The sequence below is a fragment of the Eschrichtius robustus genome, chromosome 14 (genome assembly GCF_028021215.1).
Source record: "Eschrichtius robustus isolate mEscRob2 chromosome 14, mEscRob2.pri, whole genome shotgun sequence".
Lineage (NCBI taxonomy): Eukaryota > Metazoa > Chordata > Mammalia > Artiodactyla > Eschrichtiidae > Eschrichtius > Eschrichtius robustus.
The window spans coordinates 47759885-47780422 of NC_090837.1; the positions used below are offsets into that span (position 1 = coordinate 47759885).

General features: G+C 43.9%; 1 protein-coding gene and 1 non-coding gene across 4 annotated transcripts in view; one reads left to right on the forward strand and one right to left on the reverse strand.

The window, feature by feature from the left end:
* Positions 1-413: 413 nt before the first annotated feature.
* Positions 414-520, reverse strand: LOC137777092 (U6 spliceosomal RNA). Its single transcript, XR_011076420.1, has one exon. It is a non-coding gene; the product is annotated as a U6 spliceosomal RNA (small nuclear RNA).
* Positions 521-11080: 10560 nt separating this feature from the next.
* The window catches only part of RNF138 (ring finger protein 138), a 37738-nt gene continuing 28280 nt past the window's right edge, over positions 11081-20538 (forward strand). The window contains exons 1-2 of one of the 3 annotated variants that reach the window (XM_068563573.1): positions 11081-11096; positions 11578-11762. In XM_068563573.1, the coding sequence (XP_068419674.1) occupies positions 11653-11762 (110 nt within the window). In that variant the 5' untranslated portion in view covers positions 11081-11096; positions 11578-11652. Of the gene's footprint in view, positions 11097-11246; positions 11285-11567; positions 11763-20538 lie in introns of those variants that run through there. The other 2 variants (XM_068563572.1, XM_068563571.1) reach the window with 2 other exon arrangements.

A 20538-nucleotide genomic window follows, 5' to 3' on the forward strand; every position in this document is an offset into this window, starting at 1 on the left:
CAAAAACCATAAGGGAGTTTGGCCTTTTTGAGCCTGAGCTGTCCGCCTCCTTGCTTGGCTCTGCAATAAACCTTCCTCTGCTCCAAACTCTGATGTTTTTGCTTGTTTGGTCTCACTGTGTACCAGGCACAGGAATTTGGGTTCGACAACACTGTTGTTGTTTTTCACACTAAATGTCCTGAGCTTAAATACTTTCGCATTTGGGGACCACCAGGAGGGAAGGGTTTGCCTGAAGCAAACTAGAGGACAGACTTCCAGCAAGTTCCAACAGCATGGCACCACAGTGACTTCTCTGCCATCCTGTGAGCCACAGCTGGGCCCTCTCCAGCATGGTCTGGACAAAGGTCTGGAGGTGGAGGTAGAGTCCTTCTTTGGGTGTTCTATCTCAACCCTGTATTATTATTTTTTTTCTTTTAAATATGGAATGCATCATGAATTCGAGTGTCATCCTTGCACAGGGGCCATGCTAATCTTCTCTGTATTGTTCTGATTTTAGTACATGTGCTGCTGAAGCAAGCACTCAACTCTATATTCTTTAGAGTTCTCTTTTTTTACTTTAATTTTTGTTGGAGTATAGTTGATTTGGCATGTGGTGTTAGTTTCAGGTGTACAGTAAAGTGAATCAGTTATACATATACATATGTCCACTCTTTTTCAGCTTCTTTTCCCATATAGACCATTACAGAGTACTGAGTAGAGTTCCCTGTGCTATACAGTAGGTCCTTATTAGTTTTCTATTTTACCTATAGTAGTGTGTATATGTCAATCCCAATCTCCCAGTTTATCCCCTCCCCCTTTACTTCTCATGTTAATCCCCTAGTAGAGTTAAAAATTCTTCATATTAAACTTTCTCTGTTCAAATAATTGTCGGTTCAAATCTCTTTCCTGATTGGACCCAGACTGAAAATCAGATACTGTTAAATTTTCCTGAGTACTTCAATGAAGTACAACAAGAAATTTGCATGCTCTCATTGAGATTTTCCTGGATGCAGGTAGAGAAAAAGAAGAATTGGAAAGTGAGAATGCTGAGGTCCAAATCAAGAAAGTAATCATCTGCTGGACCGAAGTGAAGAGCTCAAGTTCCCTGATTCACTTCCCTTTCTGTGTGTAAGATTACAGCGTTGACTGAGAAAGGGTGAGATCCTGGCCACTGGGGAGGAATGAATGGAGGATTTGGGGTACCCTGCCTCGCTGAGCTGTACCACAGTGCCACACACTGGCTTTTCTCCTGACAAACAGGATGGCAATGCCATGGCAAAGTATATTGGACTAGAATTCAGTCTGGGGGGTAGAGTGATATTCTAGAAGATAGAGAGCAAGAGTTCTCTGCCAGCCCAGCCAGTTTCTTCATCTACACTGTCCTGAGACAAAGTTTGTCAAACAGAGCGCCCTGGATATGTGTTATCCCCAGAGTTGCTGCTAACAAACAGAAAATCTGAGGGTCTCCTAGCCTTGTCTCTTCAATTTAGCAGCCCCATGACCTGACACATTTTTTGGTGTTTGCTGTGAGGAAGTTCCCCTAAAATGAAACTGAAAAACAGATGACTACAGTTTTATCAGAAATGTAGCACCAGCAGAAACCCAACCTGTGACAGGCCTGTGATTCATTAAAATCAACGGGGCAGAATTTACCAAAATTCATCAAAGTAGGTGATCAAAGTAGGTGCATTTTATCATACATAAATAATACTTCAATAAAGTTGATTTTTAAAAATAAATAAAAAGTAAAAATAAAATCAATAGGGCAGAATGTCCTAATTCCTTAGAGTCTCAAGAAGAGTCTCATTTTGGTACCCCAATACCTTTAACAAAAAATGAATTACAAATGAGATAGACCCCTTCCTTCTCCTTAGACAGGCTAGTCTATGCTAACATCCTTTTAGGTGTTCCCCTGGCAACAGTAATGATCCCAGCAGGTAATATCAGAGAGCCAGATTCATTGACAACGGGATTCTCACCACTCTCAAGTCGACCATGAGACCCAGTGGTTCTCTGCTTTGCTTCATTAACTCTGTCCAACAGCAGACAGTACATACTCTATGGTTCCTTCTCCTTTTTCCATGTTCTAAATGGAAATTCTTATTGTAGTTGTATTTGTTTTGCATGGTGGCACATGAGAGGTGGTTGATAGGGATTACATTTATGATTTAGCCTAAGACTGCAGGATGGGACTTCCCTGGTGATCCAGTGGGTAAGACTCCAAACTCCCAATGCAGGGGACCCAGGTTCGATCCCTGGTTGGGTAACTAGATACCACGTGCGTGCCTCAACTAAGAGTTCACATGCCGCAACTAAGACCTGGCACAACCTAAATAAATAAATAACTAAATATTTTTTAAAAATCATTACCATATGCAGAGAGTGAGAAAGCAAATGTGGCAAAATATTGATTAAAAAAAAAAACACTGCAGGATGATGAGATATTAAAACTGGACCAGGGGAATTCCGTGGCCATCCAGTGGATGGGACTCCTCGCTTTCACTGCCAAGGGCACGAGTTCAATCCCTGGTGGAGGAACTAAAATCCCACAAGCCGTGGGGCACGGCCAGAACAAACAAACAAAAGCAAACAAACAAAACTGGACTAGATTAAGACTCAACTAAAGGAAGAAGTAAGAGATATTGCACTGGAAAAATAGTAGTCTTGTGACATTGCCTCTAGAAGCACAGCTGGAAGGGGCTTTGGATTGTCTCCTTTTGAGGAAGTACAAATGCATACGTATTGAGGGGGAAATGGCTGGAATAATTAACTTTAAGAACAGAAAGAAGAGTGTTTATGTTCTGGACTGTTCTTCTATTTCCCTAAAAATTAGGCTTTGTTTGCTTTTAAAAACTGGTGTCAAGCTTTTGCCTCCACTGTTATACTGGAACTAATCTTGTAATAGTTGCCTTTGTCCTGGCTGTGAGCCCAGGACCGAACAATGCCCAGAAGATGTCAATAAATGTTTGAAGTAAATGAAAGAAAAAAAGGAAAAAGAAAAAGGGAGGAGGAGGAAGGGAGAAGGTGGGTAGGACAAAGGACGGGGAGAGGAATCTTTTTCTTCTATAACTTTCTCTCAAACATCATCAAAGAAAATTTGGAATGTGAGTTGATTTGTTGAAATCTCTTGCCATTTCTGGTCTAATCTATAGCTCTGCCTCTGAGGACAGCATAGTTTATCCAGCGAAACAACTTTAGCTGCATTCAGAATATCTTTTTCTCTGCTGGTTTGCTCTCTGCAGATTGGTTTTCTCTGCTTGGGGAAGGAAGGAGGTAGCTGCCCCACAGCTCCTGTTAACATACCTTCCAAGTTAACGTAAGCAGATAAATGAGGGGGTCCCCGGAGAAAGAGAACCAGGAACGGCTTTCTTGACATAAGAGAAGCCATTTTGGTCTCAGACATTTTGTGATCTGAGCCTGGCCACAATGCTTGCCCTTGAACAGGTCTCAGTATTAATGATCATAAGGGAACAAAGGAATTCAGGAAGAGAGAAAAGCGCAGTGATAAAGCAGAGTCTTAGTTCCTCCTCAAGGGATATACATAATAATATATCTTTCAGTGCTGCAGGAACTAAGCAACCCGCCTCCCCCTGCCCCGCCCTGACCAGGTGCAGGATGGAAGAAATGTGATGTTGACCCTCCTGACTTCAATCAACTAAATCGTGGACTCTGTCAACCTTTGCCCCAATTCTATGCTGAATTCTCCTCTGCTCAAGCCCCTTCACGAATATGCATGTACCCTTAGCTTAAAACTTGTCCAATTTTGCTGTTCAGGTAGACAGTGCTTTAGGAGAGATCCCTGGTGTTCTCCTTACTTGTTGCAAGTAATAAGGCCTTCCTTCTCCCAACCTTTGGCTTGGTTGTGTCTATTGGCTAGATACCCACCAAGAGGCGAACCCAGTTTTCGGGCAACATTAATGCACTTAATGGAGACTGACTAGAATATAGGGATCTCGATTCCATATTCTTGAAACTGTGACAGTCTCCAGTTGGGACGATACACACCTCTATGCTAATCGATTTGTAACGTGGAGGTTTTACTTCACAGGATACATAGGCCCAATGGGGTTACTAATAGGAATATTATTTAAAACGACAGCTGTATAATAGTACATAAAAATGCTGCTGATATGGAATTAAATGTAAGGTAAATAGCATGAAAATGCATATCTATAATGACATTTATGAAGGAGTTGAAATTTAACTGTCCCAAACCGGGGTAGACTAAAAAGGTGAATTCCTTTATTTTCTATGTTTAATTAGATCTCACTTTTGAGTTTCCATTTGTGCTAATTTGCAGAGATGTGAGGAGGGAATTTAAACTTGCAATGGAAAGTAACTCAGTTCCTTCTCTTCTGGGAAGCAGAACCACTTTTGCAGTGTTTTTTTTCTCCTTTACCTTCCCCTTGTCCTTCTAAAGTGTTGATTCAGTTAGGAAAATGGGTCAGGGTTCAATCAGGAAAGAAAGCTCTCAATAAGTAGTTCAAAAGAAAATGTTTAATACGGAAAATTAATTACAAAGATGTCAAAATTGCTGAAAGACCAAGTGTGATAGCAAGGCAAACACAGAAGCCACTGAGAAAAGGCAGGGACTGTCCAACAGGAACTGGGACCATAGAGGGAAGGGTGGTCTCCCAGAAGCTGGAACTGAAACAGGAGGGAAGGAGGCAGGGCACAACCTTTAAAAGAATGATATAGCCATAGGACATGTCAAAAACTGGTTAGAACTAACTAGATCCAAGATGGCAGAAGATTTGACTTCCATTGGACTTTGAGCTCATTGTAATACATTAGCATAAGCTGAGTGACACACCCACCAGCACCATGACAGTTCTGAGGCCAACCATCAAAGATCAAAAAGTGGGAGGTGGCCCAATTCCTGGAAATCTCCACCCCTTCCCCAAAATAGTTGGAATAATCCTCCCCCTCATTAGCCTATGAAATTATCCAGCCCATAAAAACTAACCATGCCATATTTCTGTGCCTCTCGCCTTCTGAGATGGCCTACACTCTGTCTGTGGAGCGTGCTTCTCTCTAAATAAATCTACTTCTTACCTATCACTTTGTCTCTCACTGAATTCTTTCTGTGATGAGACATCAAGAACCTGAGCTTTGGACTCCCTAGCAGTCCAGTGGTTAAGACTGCTCACTCCCAATGCAGGGGGTCCAGATTCATCCCTGGTCGGGGAACTAGATCCCACATGCATGCCGCAACTAAGAAGCCTGCATGCCACAACTAAGAAGTCCCCATGCTGCAACGAAGACCCTGCACGCTGCAACTAAGACCCTGCACGCTGCAACTAAGACGCAGAGCAGCCTAAATAAATAAATAAATAAATAATAAATTAATGAATTTAAAACTAAAAAGAACCTGAACTTCATTAAGTCCTGAGACCAGGTGTGTGATCTCAATTAAAAAGATGGTGGGTTCAAGTCCCAATCCGAGGTCCACAGTTTCAGAAACATGGAAGAAATGAGGCCACTGCCAGAAGCAAAGAGAGGGTAAAATTCTGTCACCCAATTGCAATGTGTGTGTGTGTAGGGGGATGTTTCCCATATACTAAACAATTCTCAGATATCAGCTGAGAGTCCTACAATTCAACTCAATTCTGATACCTACCTGAATATAGTGCCAGATCCCACAGGTTAAGGGCTCAGTCCTACAAGACTGCCCATCCCCCTGCCCACTTCAGACACCAAATCAAAAGTCCAGGTTGTCACCTGTGCTTCTGACCCATTAGCTATAAATCAGAGGTTCCCACTACTCCTTACTTGGGTTTGATTAATTTGCTAGAGTGGCTTACAGAACTCAGGAAAGCAGTTTACTCACTAGATTACTGGTTTATTATAAAAGGATATATACAACTCAGGAACAACCAGATGAAGCGGATGTGTAGGGCAAAGGATGGGGGAAAGGATGCGGAGCTTCCATGCTCTCTAACCAGGCCACTTTCCTCAGTCTCCATGTGTTCACCAAGTCAGAAGCTCTCTAAACCCTGTCCTTTGGGGTTGTTACGTAGGCTTCATTACAGAGGCATCATTGAGTAAATCATTAACCATTGGTGAGGGAACTCAAACTCCAGCCCCTCCCTCCCTGGAGGTCTGGGTGTGGTACTAAAAGTTCCAACCCTTTAAGCACTTGGTTGGTTCCTCTGGAGACCAGCCTCCAACCTCTGGGGCTTTCCCAAAGTCACCTTAGTAACATAAAAAAAGATACCTTTACTGTTCTTATCAATTAGGAAATTCAAAAGGTTTTTAGGAGAGCTCGGTGCCCAAAACAGGGACAAAGACCAAATATATATTTCTTATTATAAATCACAATATCACAGAGGGAGAAATACTTTGACTTCTTCCTTCCTTCTTCCTTCCAGTTTCTCTTCAATGCCTCCCACTGGCTGAATATAGCAAGAAGTCAGTTGGTAAGGGAAAATGGGATACAGTTTGCAAGGGTTAACTCCAGCAATACAGAGCAGAATAGAGGAATGGTGGGGCAGGGCGGGAGGAACAGATCTGCTAGTCATTAAGCAAATACCTAGCTCAGATACTCTGAGCTACAAATAACAAAAGAGCCAACTGAGAATGGCTTAAACTATTAGAAAGGTTTAACAGGAGGTAGGGTAGGGAATTCCCCGGCAGTCCAGTGGTTAGGACTTCACTGTAGGGTGGTTTCAGGGTTGATGAGATTAATGCTCAATTACATCAAGGACCTCCATTCTTCAATCTTTCAGCTCTGACATCTTCAGTCCTTTGGCTTATCCTCTGGCTTGTTCTTTTCATGGTTTCATGATGGTTGCAGAGTTTCAGGCAGCGTAGATAGACAGAAATACATCCAGAAGTAGCATGGAATTGTTTATTCCTATTTGTTTTTTGATCAGCAAAGAAAAGCACTTGCTGAAGCCCCTCAGAAGAATTCCTGTCACACCTCCTTGATCATAATTGAGTCACAGGCCCAGGCCTAAATGTGTAAGAAGAAATAACCCATCCAGATTGGCTCATCTCAATCATGGGTTTCCCCCTTGAGCTGAGAATAAGGGTTACCTCCTAAAAGATAGAGCTGGGAGAAAAATAGAAGCTACCTAAACAAAAATCATGATCTGTTAGAGTGGGGGATGGAAGTAGGATTTATGAATGCTTGTTGGGAATTCCCTGGTGGTCCAGTGGTTGGGACTCCGTGCTTTCATTGTTGAGGGTGTGGGTTCAATCCCTGGTCGGGGAACTAAGATCCTGCAAGCTGTGCAGTGCGGCCAAAAAAAAAGAATGCTTGTTGATAGGAGCATGGTGCCTATTATGGTTTCCCTTTCACGTTTTTATTCACTTGAACTCTTTCTTACTTAGCCTGAGGCATCCATCTGTCTGTGTGTGTGTGCGCGTGCTGGGGTGAAGAGGGGAAAGGAAGAAATTAGTATTAATTTAACAGGAATGTAAAGAACTTTGCTTTTTTTTTTGGAAAAAAAGAACATTTCCAAAACAAGCTTAAACAATTAAATTATATGCCTTCAGTGAATAGGTTATTTATGTACATGATCAGGAGTAATATTGAAAATATTTGGACTTCCCTGGTGGCGCAGTGGTTAAGAATCTGCCTGCCAGTGCAGGGGACGTGGGTTTGAGCCCTGGTCCAGGAAGATCCCACATGCCGCGGAGCAACTAAGCCTGTGCGCCACAACTACTGAGCCCACGAGCCACAACTACTGAGCCTGCGCTCTAGAGCCTGCAAGCCACAGCTACTGAAGTCCGTGTGCCACAACTACTGACTCCTGCGCGCCTAGAGCCTGTACTCCACAAGAGAAGCCACCACAATGAGAAGCCCGCGCACCGCAACGAAGAGTAGCCCCCACTCGCTGCAACTAGAGAAAGCCCGCGCACGGCAACGAAGACCCAACACAGCCAAAAATAAATAAATAAATAAAATTTAAAAAAACAATTTAAAGAAAAAGAAAATATTTAACAGCTGGAACCAAATGGGCACTGGCCATTCAGAATAGACTATTGACCAATCACGGGCCAGGCTGAAAAGGACTAGTAGAGCTGCCGGGCTGCCAAGCAGCTGAAGGTCAGCACCGCCCATGGTACTAATTTAAAAAGATACATAAGGGTAGACAGTGAAAGATGAGCCTCTCTTCTATTCCATCTCCCAGCTTCCCCGTTCACTTCTTCAAAGGCAGTCACTTTTACCAGCAAAACTTTGAAGGTTTTGTAACAAGACAAAGCCAGGCTTTGTCAAGAAAGTAATTAATTTTCTAAATTCACTTATCTCCCCCTTTAGTATGTTAATTACCTGGCTTAGTAGACCTGACTGAAGAGTTTTACATATGGGAGCACCCAATCAGCCCAATCAGCCATAAACAGCAAGGGGAAAGGTCCATTCTTTCCAATCCAAGGGACTGTGAAATAAAATTCATATTTTATGGCAAGACAAAAATGTAAACATAAAAAATTCTTCTCTGCCCTTTGGCTTCCTCTCTTCCACCACTGTGCGTCATCTATGTGCGTTATGCATCGACCAAACCTCCCCCATCAGCAGGAGTACCTGCTGAACCATAAAGAGTAACGTTCTCCTTAGCATTAACAAGACCACTCCTTAAAAGATAACGTTCCTCCTTGAGCTTGTAAGGGGGTCACGTGACCCGCCATGATGACGACACTTAGATCTGGATTATGTAAACTGTCAGTAATATGTCATTTAATGTACTGTCCTTTGTCTCAAAAAACTTATAAAACTGTGCCTTGACTTCTAATAGGCAGAACAGTTCTCAGAGCTTTCTGAGATACTCTTCCCAGGTCATAATCGTCAAATTTGGCTCGAATAAAATTTTCCATTTCTTTCTTAGATCGACTGATTTTCATCAACAGGATTATGGTTGGAACAGAGAGTTGAAGAAAGGTGTGTTAGGTTGAGAGGAGAGATGAGCGCTGGGGACAAGGCCTTGACCCAGGCAAGACAGGTCAGAGTAGCCCTCACCAGCAGGTACCAGCAGTAGAATGCCCAGGACTCATTGCATTTTAGAGAGCAGCCAAAATTATCCTCTCCGCAGAAAAGTCCAGCGAGAATTCAAAGGAGACCTGCAGGACCAAGATTCCCCAGTAGTGTCTCAAATTCATGTCAGCTGCCTTTTGTCCTTCCTCTTATTCCAGATGCCATTTTGAGGGGAGCCGACTGAGAGAGATGGACTATTAACAGATTGAGTGTTTTAACCTAAACTTAAAGGAAATGTTTAAATTATTTCAACAGACTAAGTTTATAAAGCTGGTCTAACATTTAGGGTTTTCCCCCTATGCCCCAAAACTGAGGACGTTTTATTTACACAGCTGAACGTATTTGGAGTAAATCTGTGATGCTGCCATAAAAATATCAAGTAGTTTTTTGTATGAAATGCTGCCAAGACAGAAGATTGTGTCTTTTGGCATTTATGGTTTATTTTTCTAAGCTTAACTCTCAGTGGGTAACTACATTTTCCTTATACCCACATTTTTGATGTATTTCCACATATGGCCAACTATATGCTTACATGTATGTCAATTGCTTATTTGAGTCTCAGAGTATATGAGAAGTAATACAAACATGTTTGGATTAGGGCATGAGTAAGGCTGCCGTGACAGAGAAAGAATGAAGCAAGTAAAATCATAAGTCACAAAATTAATGTTCTGGTTAAGGATTCTTAATGAGTAAAGGGAAACATTCTAGTAAGCAGAAAATACCACTTCCTAAAGTGGTCAAAATAAGTAAACTATGATTGGGAATATATTATTGAAAATGTGAAATTTGGGATCCAAGAACCATTTTATAAGAGAATTTGAAAAGCACCTGGACTACTGCTATTAAGTACCCCACCCCCATCAAGCACTCTTCTTCCTCCCAAGAAATCTGAAGCTAAAATTAGCCTTCTTGCTCCGCTTTGTTATGGAGGAAAGGGAGAAAAAAAATACAAAATGTAGGTTGGTGGTGGAGGGAATTCGCTGTTCATTGGACCAATAATTCAGTGAGTATTACTCTAGGAATTGTCATTTAAAGATGAACATTAAGACCCATTTCCTCCATGAGGTTTTCTCTAAGTCCATACAAATCCAATCGTTCTTCTTCCTATCCTCATTATAGTCAGTTAATGAAAAATTTAATACTTTGGCAAATACCATTTTTTGTCCTTTCATTTTGATAGATATCCAAGAGTGTAAATGAATTGAGAGCAAAGCTCATGACACCTGCATAACATCTAACACAGTGCCAAGGACACCATAGACAGTAAATGACAGAATTGAATTAACTAGGCCTTTCAATGGCTTCTATTTATGATTCATTTTGTTCATAGTGGCAAGCTTTAACAAAGCATGGTAATGAAACCTTTTTCTTTTCTGAAGCAAACTGAGGATGCTTTATGATGTTCTAGATTTCTTTAGCTCCATTCATGTGGTTGTGACCTCACCTTATAGATCTATCAATTGTGTGGCTATATCTCGGAATTAAGGGCCCATTTAAAAAAAAAAAAAAGAAAAGAAACATTTGGGACTTCCCTGGCAGTCCAGTGGTTAAGACTCCGCACTTCCACTGCAGGGGGCACAGGTTCAATCCCTGGTCCGGAACTAAGATTCCCACATGCGCCATGGCCAAAAACAAAACAAAACAAACAAACAAAAAAACATTTAAATTATTGAATAACAGTGAAATGCCTAGGTTCACGCTTCCACCTCATTTTTCTTCAAAGCTATCAACAAAGCAAAGGTGTTGGTGGAAAACCGCATCTGCGACTGTAACTCGTCACTCACACTGTGTTAAGGTCTAAAGGTGAAACCCTCTCAAGGGGGCTTATCTTTAATTTTTCCTCTCCGAAGGATTAAAATCCCATAACGGATTATTAAGTAACACACCCTGACATGAACCAAACATTCTGACAAGGGCAACAGTAAGGACCAAATATTTAATATCAGGTAATGCTATTTTTTGAGCAAAAATTCCTTGAAACCCCAATATATTTGATAGGAGTGGCTCGAAAGGGGACCCCTGCTGTAGGGAAGCTGGGGGGTACAGTGAGCACCCAGCTGTTGACGTCACAAGCTGCTGCATACGCCACACACCGTTCGCTATGGAGACCAACGCTAGCCCGCGAAGCTGGCTCACCTAAGTGAGTGTCTACGCAAGCGGAGTGTAAGGGCGGGGCGGGGAGCAGCGGAAAAGTGTAGGTTGCGGCCGAAAGCCGGCTGCGCGGGTGGGGGGCTCGGGGAGGGGGTGGGGGAAAGGAGCCGAAAGGCCGCGGAAAAGGACGCCGTAGGCGCAGAAGACGGCTGAGTCGCAGCTGCCTCGCGCAGCCAGGTAAGGGAGTGGCCTCGGGCGGGGTCGCCCTTCGCGGGCGCTCGTGGAAACGTCAGTGAGGCCAATCGCCGGGCTTTCGGCCGCCGCCTCCCGCCCAGCGCCGCCTCTCCCTCCTGCCCCAGCAAGAGCAGCAGCCCGGAGATCTACCCTCGCCCGGCGCGTGCGGCCGTAGCTTCTCGGCCTTCTGTCCCGCCCCGCCCCGCCCCGTCCCGCCGGGCACGGCCGGGCCCCGCCCCCTTCCTGGCGCGAGCCGCTTCCTGACGCGATTCCCCGCCCCCTCCTGGTTCACGCAGGGAGTCGGGCCCCGGGCCGACGCCGCCACCTGGGCCGCTGCCGCCGCCATAACCTCGATTCCCCCACCTCCCGCCATGGCCGAGGAGCTCTCCGCGGCCACGTCCTACACCGAAGATGATTTCTACTGCCCCGTCTGTCAGGAGGTGCTCAAAACGCCCGTACGGACCGCGGCTTGTCAGCACGTGTGAGTAGACGCCCCCTCCCCCGCGCGGAGCCGGGTGGTCGTTTAGGCCCCGCACCCCGCCCCGGACCCTGAGCTGCGGCCTGGCGGGAGCCGAGCCCGCCAGGGCCTCCCCGCGCGCCGCTCGGCGCCGAGGGCCCGTTCGCGGCCGGTCGGAGGCCAGGCCGCCCTCCCCCCGAACTCCCGGCCCGCTCCCTGCGCCTGGCCCCTCAGCCGGAGCTCTCCGGCCCCGGGGCTGCCTCGTTGCCGCGCCCCCGGGGCAGTGCCCGGGCCCGTCCCCGTGGCATTCGCGGGCCCCGAGGCCCCTGTCTTCTCCTGCAGGCCCGGGAGGAATTGCAGGGAACGTGGAGCCTTTTTGTTTCCTAGCAACCTGAGTGAAGGCTGGGGTGTCGAGTGTCAGAACCGGCCGGAGGTGCCCGCACGGCCCGCTCGCCCGGCTCCGCGACCCCGCCCCGCTTTCAAGTCTCCCTTTTCCTTTCAGGACCTTGGCCCATCCTTTTCCAGATCGAGGAGCTCTCATCTAACTTAACCTTTCAGACCCGCTTCACAGACCACCCTTGAAAGTGTTTCGATGCGTTCAAAATTCAGTGCAGGTTGGAATGACCTAAAATGGGTTTGCTTCCCTCATATGTTAGAACTGACAGGATTTCCGGGTATTGAAGTGATAGTTTCTCTTTGTTTTACCCTTCTGCTTATTACTTGATTACTGCAAGGGTGGAGATGAGAAAGATAGACCGCTGTTGTGAGGAGTGAACTGAAATTAAGGCAGTAATCCTAGGGGTGATGGAGAACACAGAGGGATTCGGTGAGGTGGCGTGGTGCTGTTAGGAAGAACTTCGATAATTAATACAGACTCGTAGGGTGGCCGTAAGGGCTAGAAGGAGCCCTTCTTGTAAAGGTGTGTAGCATTTCTGACACACCTGGCTGCTAATCAGAGTCGCTGGGGAGCTTTTTAAGTAAACATACCAATTCCCAGGCTCCATTACAGACTTACAAAGAATTTCTGGCAGGTGAGGCTTGGAAATCTCTATTTGAAAAAGTACACCCAGGATTGAAAGTTCTGTGTGCTTACAAATAGCTGAAAAGAGTCGAACAAGTTTCTAAATCAATTTCTCCTTCGACCTTTTTTTTTTTTTTTTTTTGGGGGGGGGCGGTTCTATAACTTTGTAAAGAATGGGTTGTTGAATTTGGGGTTCTTAATCACAGACTTCCTTACAGTTGTTTCTTGAGACCCACTCTTCTCACTCCGATCCCCAGTCTTACCTGAACTGTTGTCTACCTTATTCCTAGTGGTTGTGTGAGCCCAAGAGTATGTGACTTTTCACCATAGAAGGTACGCCAGTTATATTTTTGCCGCTCATGGAAGATGAATGACAATCTGTTATTCCTTTATCATTTGGTGCAGCAAATGCAGATTGTTAGAAATATATCTTGAGATGTTTAGGGCACAATGTATACTTTCTAGTCTTTAATCTGTTAGTGTTTATTATGACTTGATGCCTTTTCTGTGCTTGGGCTGGCAGTGGGTGGAAGAAAGGGAGGGAAGGAGGGCGCAGTGAGGAAGTAGGTCTTTTCTGGACAGAATAATTTCAATTACCTGTTGGGTGATTGACCTCATACTCATTGTAATCTCTAGTTCCCCTCAAAATTCCATGCAGTTTGCTCTAGTTCATTTCCCTTGTGAGACATTTTATTAAATCAAACTGTAGTTTTGGCTTGACCTCAAGGCTATGGAAAAGAGAGTGAAGATGATTGTTGAGGGCTTTTCTTAAATCACCTCCCTGGGCTGGGATGTGGAAAGAAAATATGGAGTAGGTTTTGTTAAGAGAACTGGACACTTACTACTCACCCTTCTCCATCCCCTCCTTTACCAGCATTGTTCCCTCTCAAACGCACGCACAATTGTTCTAAGGTTCTGGCTAAACAGTAAATTAAGGTAGAGGGAGAAAAAGTTTTCTTTGGAAAGGATGGTAATGGTGGAACAGGGTATTGATTGGGAGGAGTTTGGTGGGGAAATAGAATTCTGTTTTAAATAACCTAGTTTAGAATGTCATTTGCTTTTCCCTTTTCACAGAGGACAAACCTGTGCCTTTAAACAAATTTATATTTAGCTACAAAATTAATTTTTTGTTCATGAGTAGTGAGAGATGAGGTGATAAGAGCTTTCAGCCCCTGTGCCATTTCAACTGCAGTGAAGGATTTACCCATTCTAGTAAAAGGAGCAAGTTCATTATCACTAGAATAACTTTACCAAAATATAAATTCCCATTTAATCCTCATTCATTCCTTCAAACAGCAATTGTTAGATGCCTTCTGTGTGTCAGGTACAGGGAATACAAAGTGCTCTTTCTCTGGGACTTCCCTGGCGGTCCAGTGGTTAGGACTCCGTGCCCCTACTGCAGGGGGCACTGGTTCGATCCCTGGTTGGGGAACTAAGGTCGCACATGTCGTGAGGCCAAAACAAAACAAAGTGCTCTTTCTCTGGAGAATGTTAATAGTCTAATGGGAGAAGACCTATACATGAATGTGATTGGTGTGGAAGGAATTGAGGAGGAAAATTTATGTGAGCCTTGAGAGCAGGTATCTAAATTAGCCTGTGAGTATAGGAGAGATTTCCTGGATGAAGTTGTACTTTAGGTCAGAATTGGTATTCAGGGATTGTTGGGGAATACCCTGATTAGGTTTACAGCATATGCAGAGGTGAGGAGGGGTTACAGAGGATGACTGTATCCGGATTACAAAGTTTAGGCAAAAGATGAGTGTGGTAGAGATGGAGCTTAGCGACGTTGGCAGGAATTTACTGTGTAAGCCAATTTGAACTTCTTCCTGAAAGCCATGGAGACCTACTGAATAATTTTGGCAGGAGAGCAGCATGGTCACATTTAAATTTTAGAATGCTTGCTAATTACTAGCCTTGTCCAGCTTGGTACTGGTGAGACTAGTGAAGAGGTCATTCATTGCTCTGTCAGAGAGAAATGATTAGAACCTGAACCAAGGTAATGATAGAGGGAATGGAGAGAAGAGATTCCTGACATTTTAAGGAGATTGTGTAAGATTTGATGATTGTATGTCCAGTAGTTAAGTGTATATACGTAGGTCTGGAATACCTGGAACTAAAGCTGTGAGTATGGATGTAGCCCCTGGAGGAGGTGTATAAATTGAAAGATAACAGAGATCTAGATAGAACAAAGTGCTGGAGAATATATATTTAAATGTGGAGTGGAGAAAAGAACAGCCTGAGAAGGAATGGACAAGAATAGGAAGAGGGGCTTCCCTGGTGGCGCAGTGGTTGGGAGTCTGCCTGCCAATGCAGGGGACACGGGTTCAAGCCCTGGTCTGGGAGGATCCCACATGCCGCGGAACAACTGGGCCCGTGAGCCACAACTACTGAGCCTGCGCATCTGGAGCCTGTGCTCCGCAACAGGAGAGGCCGCAGCAGTGAGAGGCCCGCGCACCACGATGAAGAGTGGCCCCCGCTCGTCACAACTAGAGAAAGCCCTCGCACAGAAACGAAGACCCAACACAGCCAAAAGAAGTAAATTAATTTTAAAAAAAAAAAAAAAAAAAAGGATATTAAAAGTTGAGCAGGTATGTTTCAGAAGGTACAGACTGGCATAGTGGTAAGGTATTTATCTCTTGTTATTTTTTCCCTTTGTAATCTTCAAAGACTCTTTGAACCAAACCTCCCTTTTCTATTTTGAATGGTTCAAGAAATAACTCTGTACGATTAGAAGTAAGCTCTATCACAATGAAAATTACATATAATGACAAGTTGATGCCTTGCCAGATTCTTAAAAATGGAAATCTAATCTGTTTGCTTCGGGGCCTGTATGTAAGGGAGTATCTTTTATTTTTATTTTATTTTTTGGCCACGCCAGGTAGCGTGGGGGATCTTAGTTCCCCAACCAGGGATGGAACCCGTGCTCCCTGCATTGGGAGCGCAGGGTCTTAACCACTGGACCACCAGGGAAGTCCCAGGAAGCATCTTTTAAAATGAGCTAATATAAATCGGCCTCCACTTCTCATTAAGCACAGATTTGTATGATTCTTTATTGACCTGCTTTGGATTATCCAGTCCCTGAATTTTCACTTAATATTTCTTACAATTTGAACAACTTTATTGGTATCCTGTTTGGGCAGTCATGCTCTAAATACATATTTTCAAAATATCTTCTTTCCTATGTACTTGTTATAAATCTGAAAGCGAGGCTTATATGGTTTCTTGCTGATACAATAATTGCTGCTCTAGGCCATCTTTTTTTTTTTTTTTTAATAAATTTATTTATTTTTGGCTGTGTTGGGTCTTCATTGCTGCACGTGGTCTTTCTCCAGTTGTGGCGAGCGGGGGCTACTCTTCGTTGAGGTGCTCGGGCTTCTCATTGCGGTGGCTTTTCTTGTTGCGGAGCACAGACTCTAGGCTTGCAGGCTTCAGTAGTCGTGGCACACAGGCTCAGTAGTTGTGGCTCGTGGGCTCTAGAGTGCAGGCTCAGTAGTTGTGGCGCATGGGCTTAGTTGCTCTGAGGCATGTGAGATCTTCCCGGACCAGGGCTCGAACCCATGTCCCCTACGTTGGCAGGCGAATTCTTAACCTCTGCGCCACCAGGGAAATCCCTCTTTGTACTTCTTTTTTTCCTAAATATTTCAGCTTACTTTTTTTTTTTTTTTTTAAACTTTGGGTTTATTTTATTTATTTATTTATTTATTTATGGCTGTGTTGGGTCTTCGTTTCTGTGCGAGGGCTTTCTCTAGTTGTGGCAAGTGGGGGCCACTCTTCATCGCGGTGCGCGGGCCTCTCATTATCGCGGCCTCTCCTGTTGCGGAGCACAGGCTCCAGATGCGCAGGCTCAGTAATTGTGGCTCACGGGCCTAGTTGCTCCGCGGCATGTGGGATCTTCCCAGACCAGGGCTCGAACCCGTGTCCCCTGCATTGGCAGGCAGACTCTCAACCACTGCGCCACCAGGGAAGCCCTCTTTGTACTTCTTATCACAGTTCATAATCATAATATTTTTGGGATCAGATGATTTGACTGATGCCATTCTCACCAGTTAGACTGGAAGCTCTTTTTAACAATTTTTAAAAATATTTATTTATCTATTTATTTTTGGCTGCATCGGGTCTTAGCTGCGGCACATGGGATCTTTTGTTGCAGTGCGCGGGCTCTTCATTGTGGCACGTGGGCTTCTCTCTAGTTGTGGCACGGGCTTAGTAGTTGTGGCGCACAGGCTTAGTTGCCCTGCGGCATGTGGGATCTTAGTTCCCCGATCAGGGATCGAACCCACGTCCCCTGCATTGAAGGCAGACTCCTAACCACTGGACCACCAGGGAAGCCCCTAGACTGTAAGCTCTTAAAAGGCAGCAACCCAGGTCTACTTGTACTTACCTGAGCCTACTGTATGTATTTGGTATTGAATAAGTGTATGAATGGGTTTGTGTTGGGAGACCACAGCTTACTAGCTGTATCACTTGGTCAAGACATTTAACTCCTTTCAGCCTGTTTTCTTCTCCATAAAACGGGTAGAAACAACCTGTTTCACAGGGTTGTTGCAAGGGGGCCAAATGAGATAATGTTTGTGAATGATAATAATCTTGTATGTGTGTTTTATAGTTTTCAAAACCCATAAAAATATAAAATTATGTTTAGTTTAATAACTACAACATCTAACACAAAAAGCTAGAGTATTATTGTAAACAGAAAGGAGGCTGTTTCAAGTTTTTTGGTCCAGATATTTAATATTGAAGGTATTATTGTGAATGGAGAATATTGTAATTCACAGCTTTAAAGGTACAAAAGGAAATAATATGATTGTCTCTCACAATCACTATTACCTTATCTATTCTTCCAGAGAATAGCATACTGTGTGCATTCTTTTGTACCTTGCTATTTTCATGTTACTCTGTATTGGAGGTCATTCTATATCAGTACATAAAGGGCCTTCTTATTCTTTTTTTTTTTTTTTTTTTTTTGGTGGGGGGAGGTTGTAGAGTTTTCATTCATTCAGTAAGCCAACACTGAGTGTCCATTATGTGCCAACAATACTAATGTAGATTCTGGGGTTCAAGAAACCAGACAAAAATTCCTGACCCCATGGAACGTATTTAGTGTTCTAGTGTTCCATTGTTTGATTATTTTTTTAAATTATTAAATTTATTTATTTATTTATCTAATGTCTTATCTATGGACACTTAGGTTGTTTCCAGTCTTTTGCTGTTACAAATAATGGCACATTGATTAAACTTATATGAATACCATTTCACATGTGAGAGTTTTTCCTGTAAGATAAATTTTCACAAGTGGAATTGCTGGGTCAGAGGGTAAATACAAGGGAATTTGTCAGCTGTGTCACACAGGATTATTATAGCTCTGTTGAAGTGTTTTGTACATGGAAGGTGCTTACGGTTTTGATTTGAGGACTGTGGATTATATCTTGGGTTAAGTAAATTTTTGGATTAGATTAAGGTAAATTAGCATTCATTGCTTTAACAAATATTAATGAATGCGTACTAGGTGCCCAGCTCTGTGTTATACCTACAGTGGTATATGGTTAGATATGATCCCTGCCTTCAGAACTGGCATTGGTGAGACGCATTTTAATTCAAATAAACACTCAGATAAATGTGCAGTTACAAACTCATAGGTTTAAAGAGAGAGTATAAGAAGGGGACCAGATCTAGGTGGGTTGGTGGGTGGATGGGTACGTACTCAAAGACCTTTCTTGAGGAAGTGAAATTGTTGCTGAGATTTGTGATGTGTAGGTGTTAATTTGTGGAGGGCTGTGTCTGTGTATAGAGTATTTTGGGGTGAGGGAACATTCTGGGCAAAGACCCTGAGGTAGAAGGAACATGCAGGGCCTTGTTTTCAATGAAGTAGAATCTTGCCTTCAGTCTCATATAGGTTTATTTATTTTGAAAGTCTTAGTTTCCTTGTTTGTAAAATAAAGGAACTTTTGAAACATTTATTTATTCTTAAGAATTCAAGATTATGTAAAGTTTCTGGAACCCTGCCTAAGTGCTCAATAAATAGTTACTGCTGTTTGTATAGATGTCATGTTGCTTTCCACAAAATTGGGCTAACTTACACAATGCCATTGAGACTATTAAAGTATATCTGTATTCCATCATCTTTGCCAGCATTTTTTTTTTAATTTCTCAAGCTTTTTATTTTCTAGTCTTTCTCATTCCCTTAATATAGTTACGTCTCCTCTAACAGCATAGATGCTATCTTTTAAAACAGGAGAAAACAGAGGCAAAGAGCCAACTCATGTTAACCAACCTTACCCTTAGCTGAGTTAAAAAATGCACAAACCAAACACAAGTTCAAGGAAGCCAGTCTCTTCCCCAGGACAGCTCAGAATACGACAAATAAACCCCAAGAAAAGGGCCACGTGGGAAAGCCTTCCCATCATCACAGGGACAGTACAGAAAGTGCACCTGACACAATTTCAGGAAAGTTGAGAAATCTCTGGATGTTGCCTGAAAAGGAAAGCAGCTAACAAGATGGTTTTGGAGAGGAGGTGGAGAACAGTGCAGTGGGACACAGAAAGGACCTTGGGTTTGTAGCCTAGAAACCCCTCTCCAGGGACCTCTGCTGGTCTCCTTTGCACCCCAGATGGGCAGCCTCCTGGGAGTGTCCACCCATCTGGTCACAGCCCACGTCCACCAGTTACTGCAGCATTTGTTGGTTTACTTCTGCGGCGGCTGAAGGGCCCAATTCATTAGCAAAGGGCAGCACGGAGTATCTGATTTCTCTCAGGGCTTTCTGGTAAGGCCCGAACTTCGGGGCTGTCGTCGTGTGCTGCTGCTGCTGCTGCCTGGCCCCCGAGGGCCTTGGCGTCCAGGGCGGTGGCACTGCTCGGCCCCACGGGCGGCCCGGGGCGGGGGTCTTGGGCGGCTGCTTCAGCCCCTCGCGGATATGCTGCAGCCGGATCTCCTGCAGCCGCCGCGGGCTGTTTCCAGAGTAGATCGTGGCGGGAAAAGTCTTCGGCCGCATGGTTAGTCCAGTTTCCTTTGACCATAAATACAGTCTTCTTAAAGTGTTTTATTAGCTAAAAAGAAAAAAAAAAACCTGTCAGTAGTATCAGTTAGTTGTAAACACACTTTCACAACAATTTCGTTTTTTCTTTTAGAAAGAGCTTTTTTTAAAAAATAAATTTATTTTATTTATTTATTTTGGCTTTGTTGGGTCTTCGTTGCTGCGCACGGGCTTTCTCTAATTGCGGCGAGCGGGGGCTCCTCTTGCGGTGGCAACAATTTCGTTTTGAAAATGTTCTTTCCTTCCATTTTTGTAGTTCCTGAAGAGAACCGAACATTTTCCAGAGACTTCATTTTGAAGATCATCTCTACCTCGCGCCTTCTACGCCGTCCGCGGCCGCTTGGCCCTCGGCTCCGGGGCCTCGCGGGGACGCCGGGGCGGCCGGCGGGCGGGGACCTGGGGCGCCGGGCGGACGGGCGGGCGGCCCCACCTTCCGGTGCTCGCGCCGTGGCCCAGCGCGCAGCCCGAGCAGGATATTCGCTACGTTGAGCATTTTTTTTAAGCAGTATTTTGTTAGTTTAATACAGTTCATAATGGTGTCTGGAAGTCGCTTTAAAATGTTTCTTTAGTTGCTAGCAACATATGGCTATGTGCATTTTTCCATATTAAATTTTTATATACTAATTTATAATTTTACTGTTCAGAGTGTGTAGGTACATTTGTGATCATTTCTATGACTATGATTTAATAATAATCTATTGTAATTTATTATTTATTTTACATTATTTTCCTGTCAGTTGCTTTGTTTT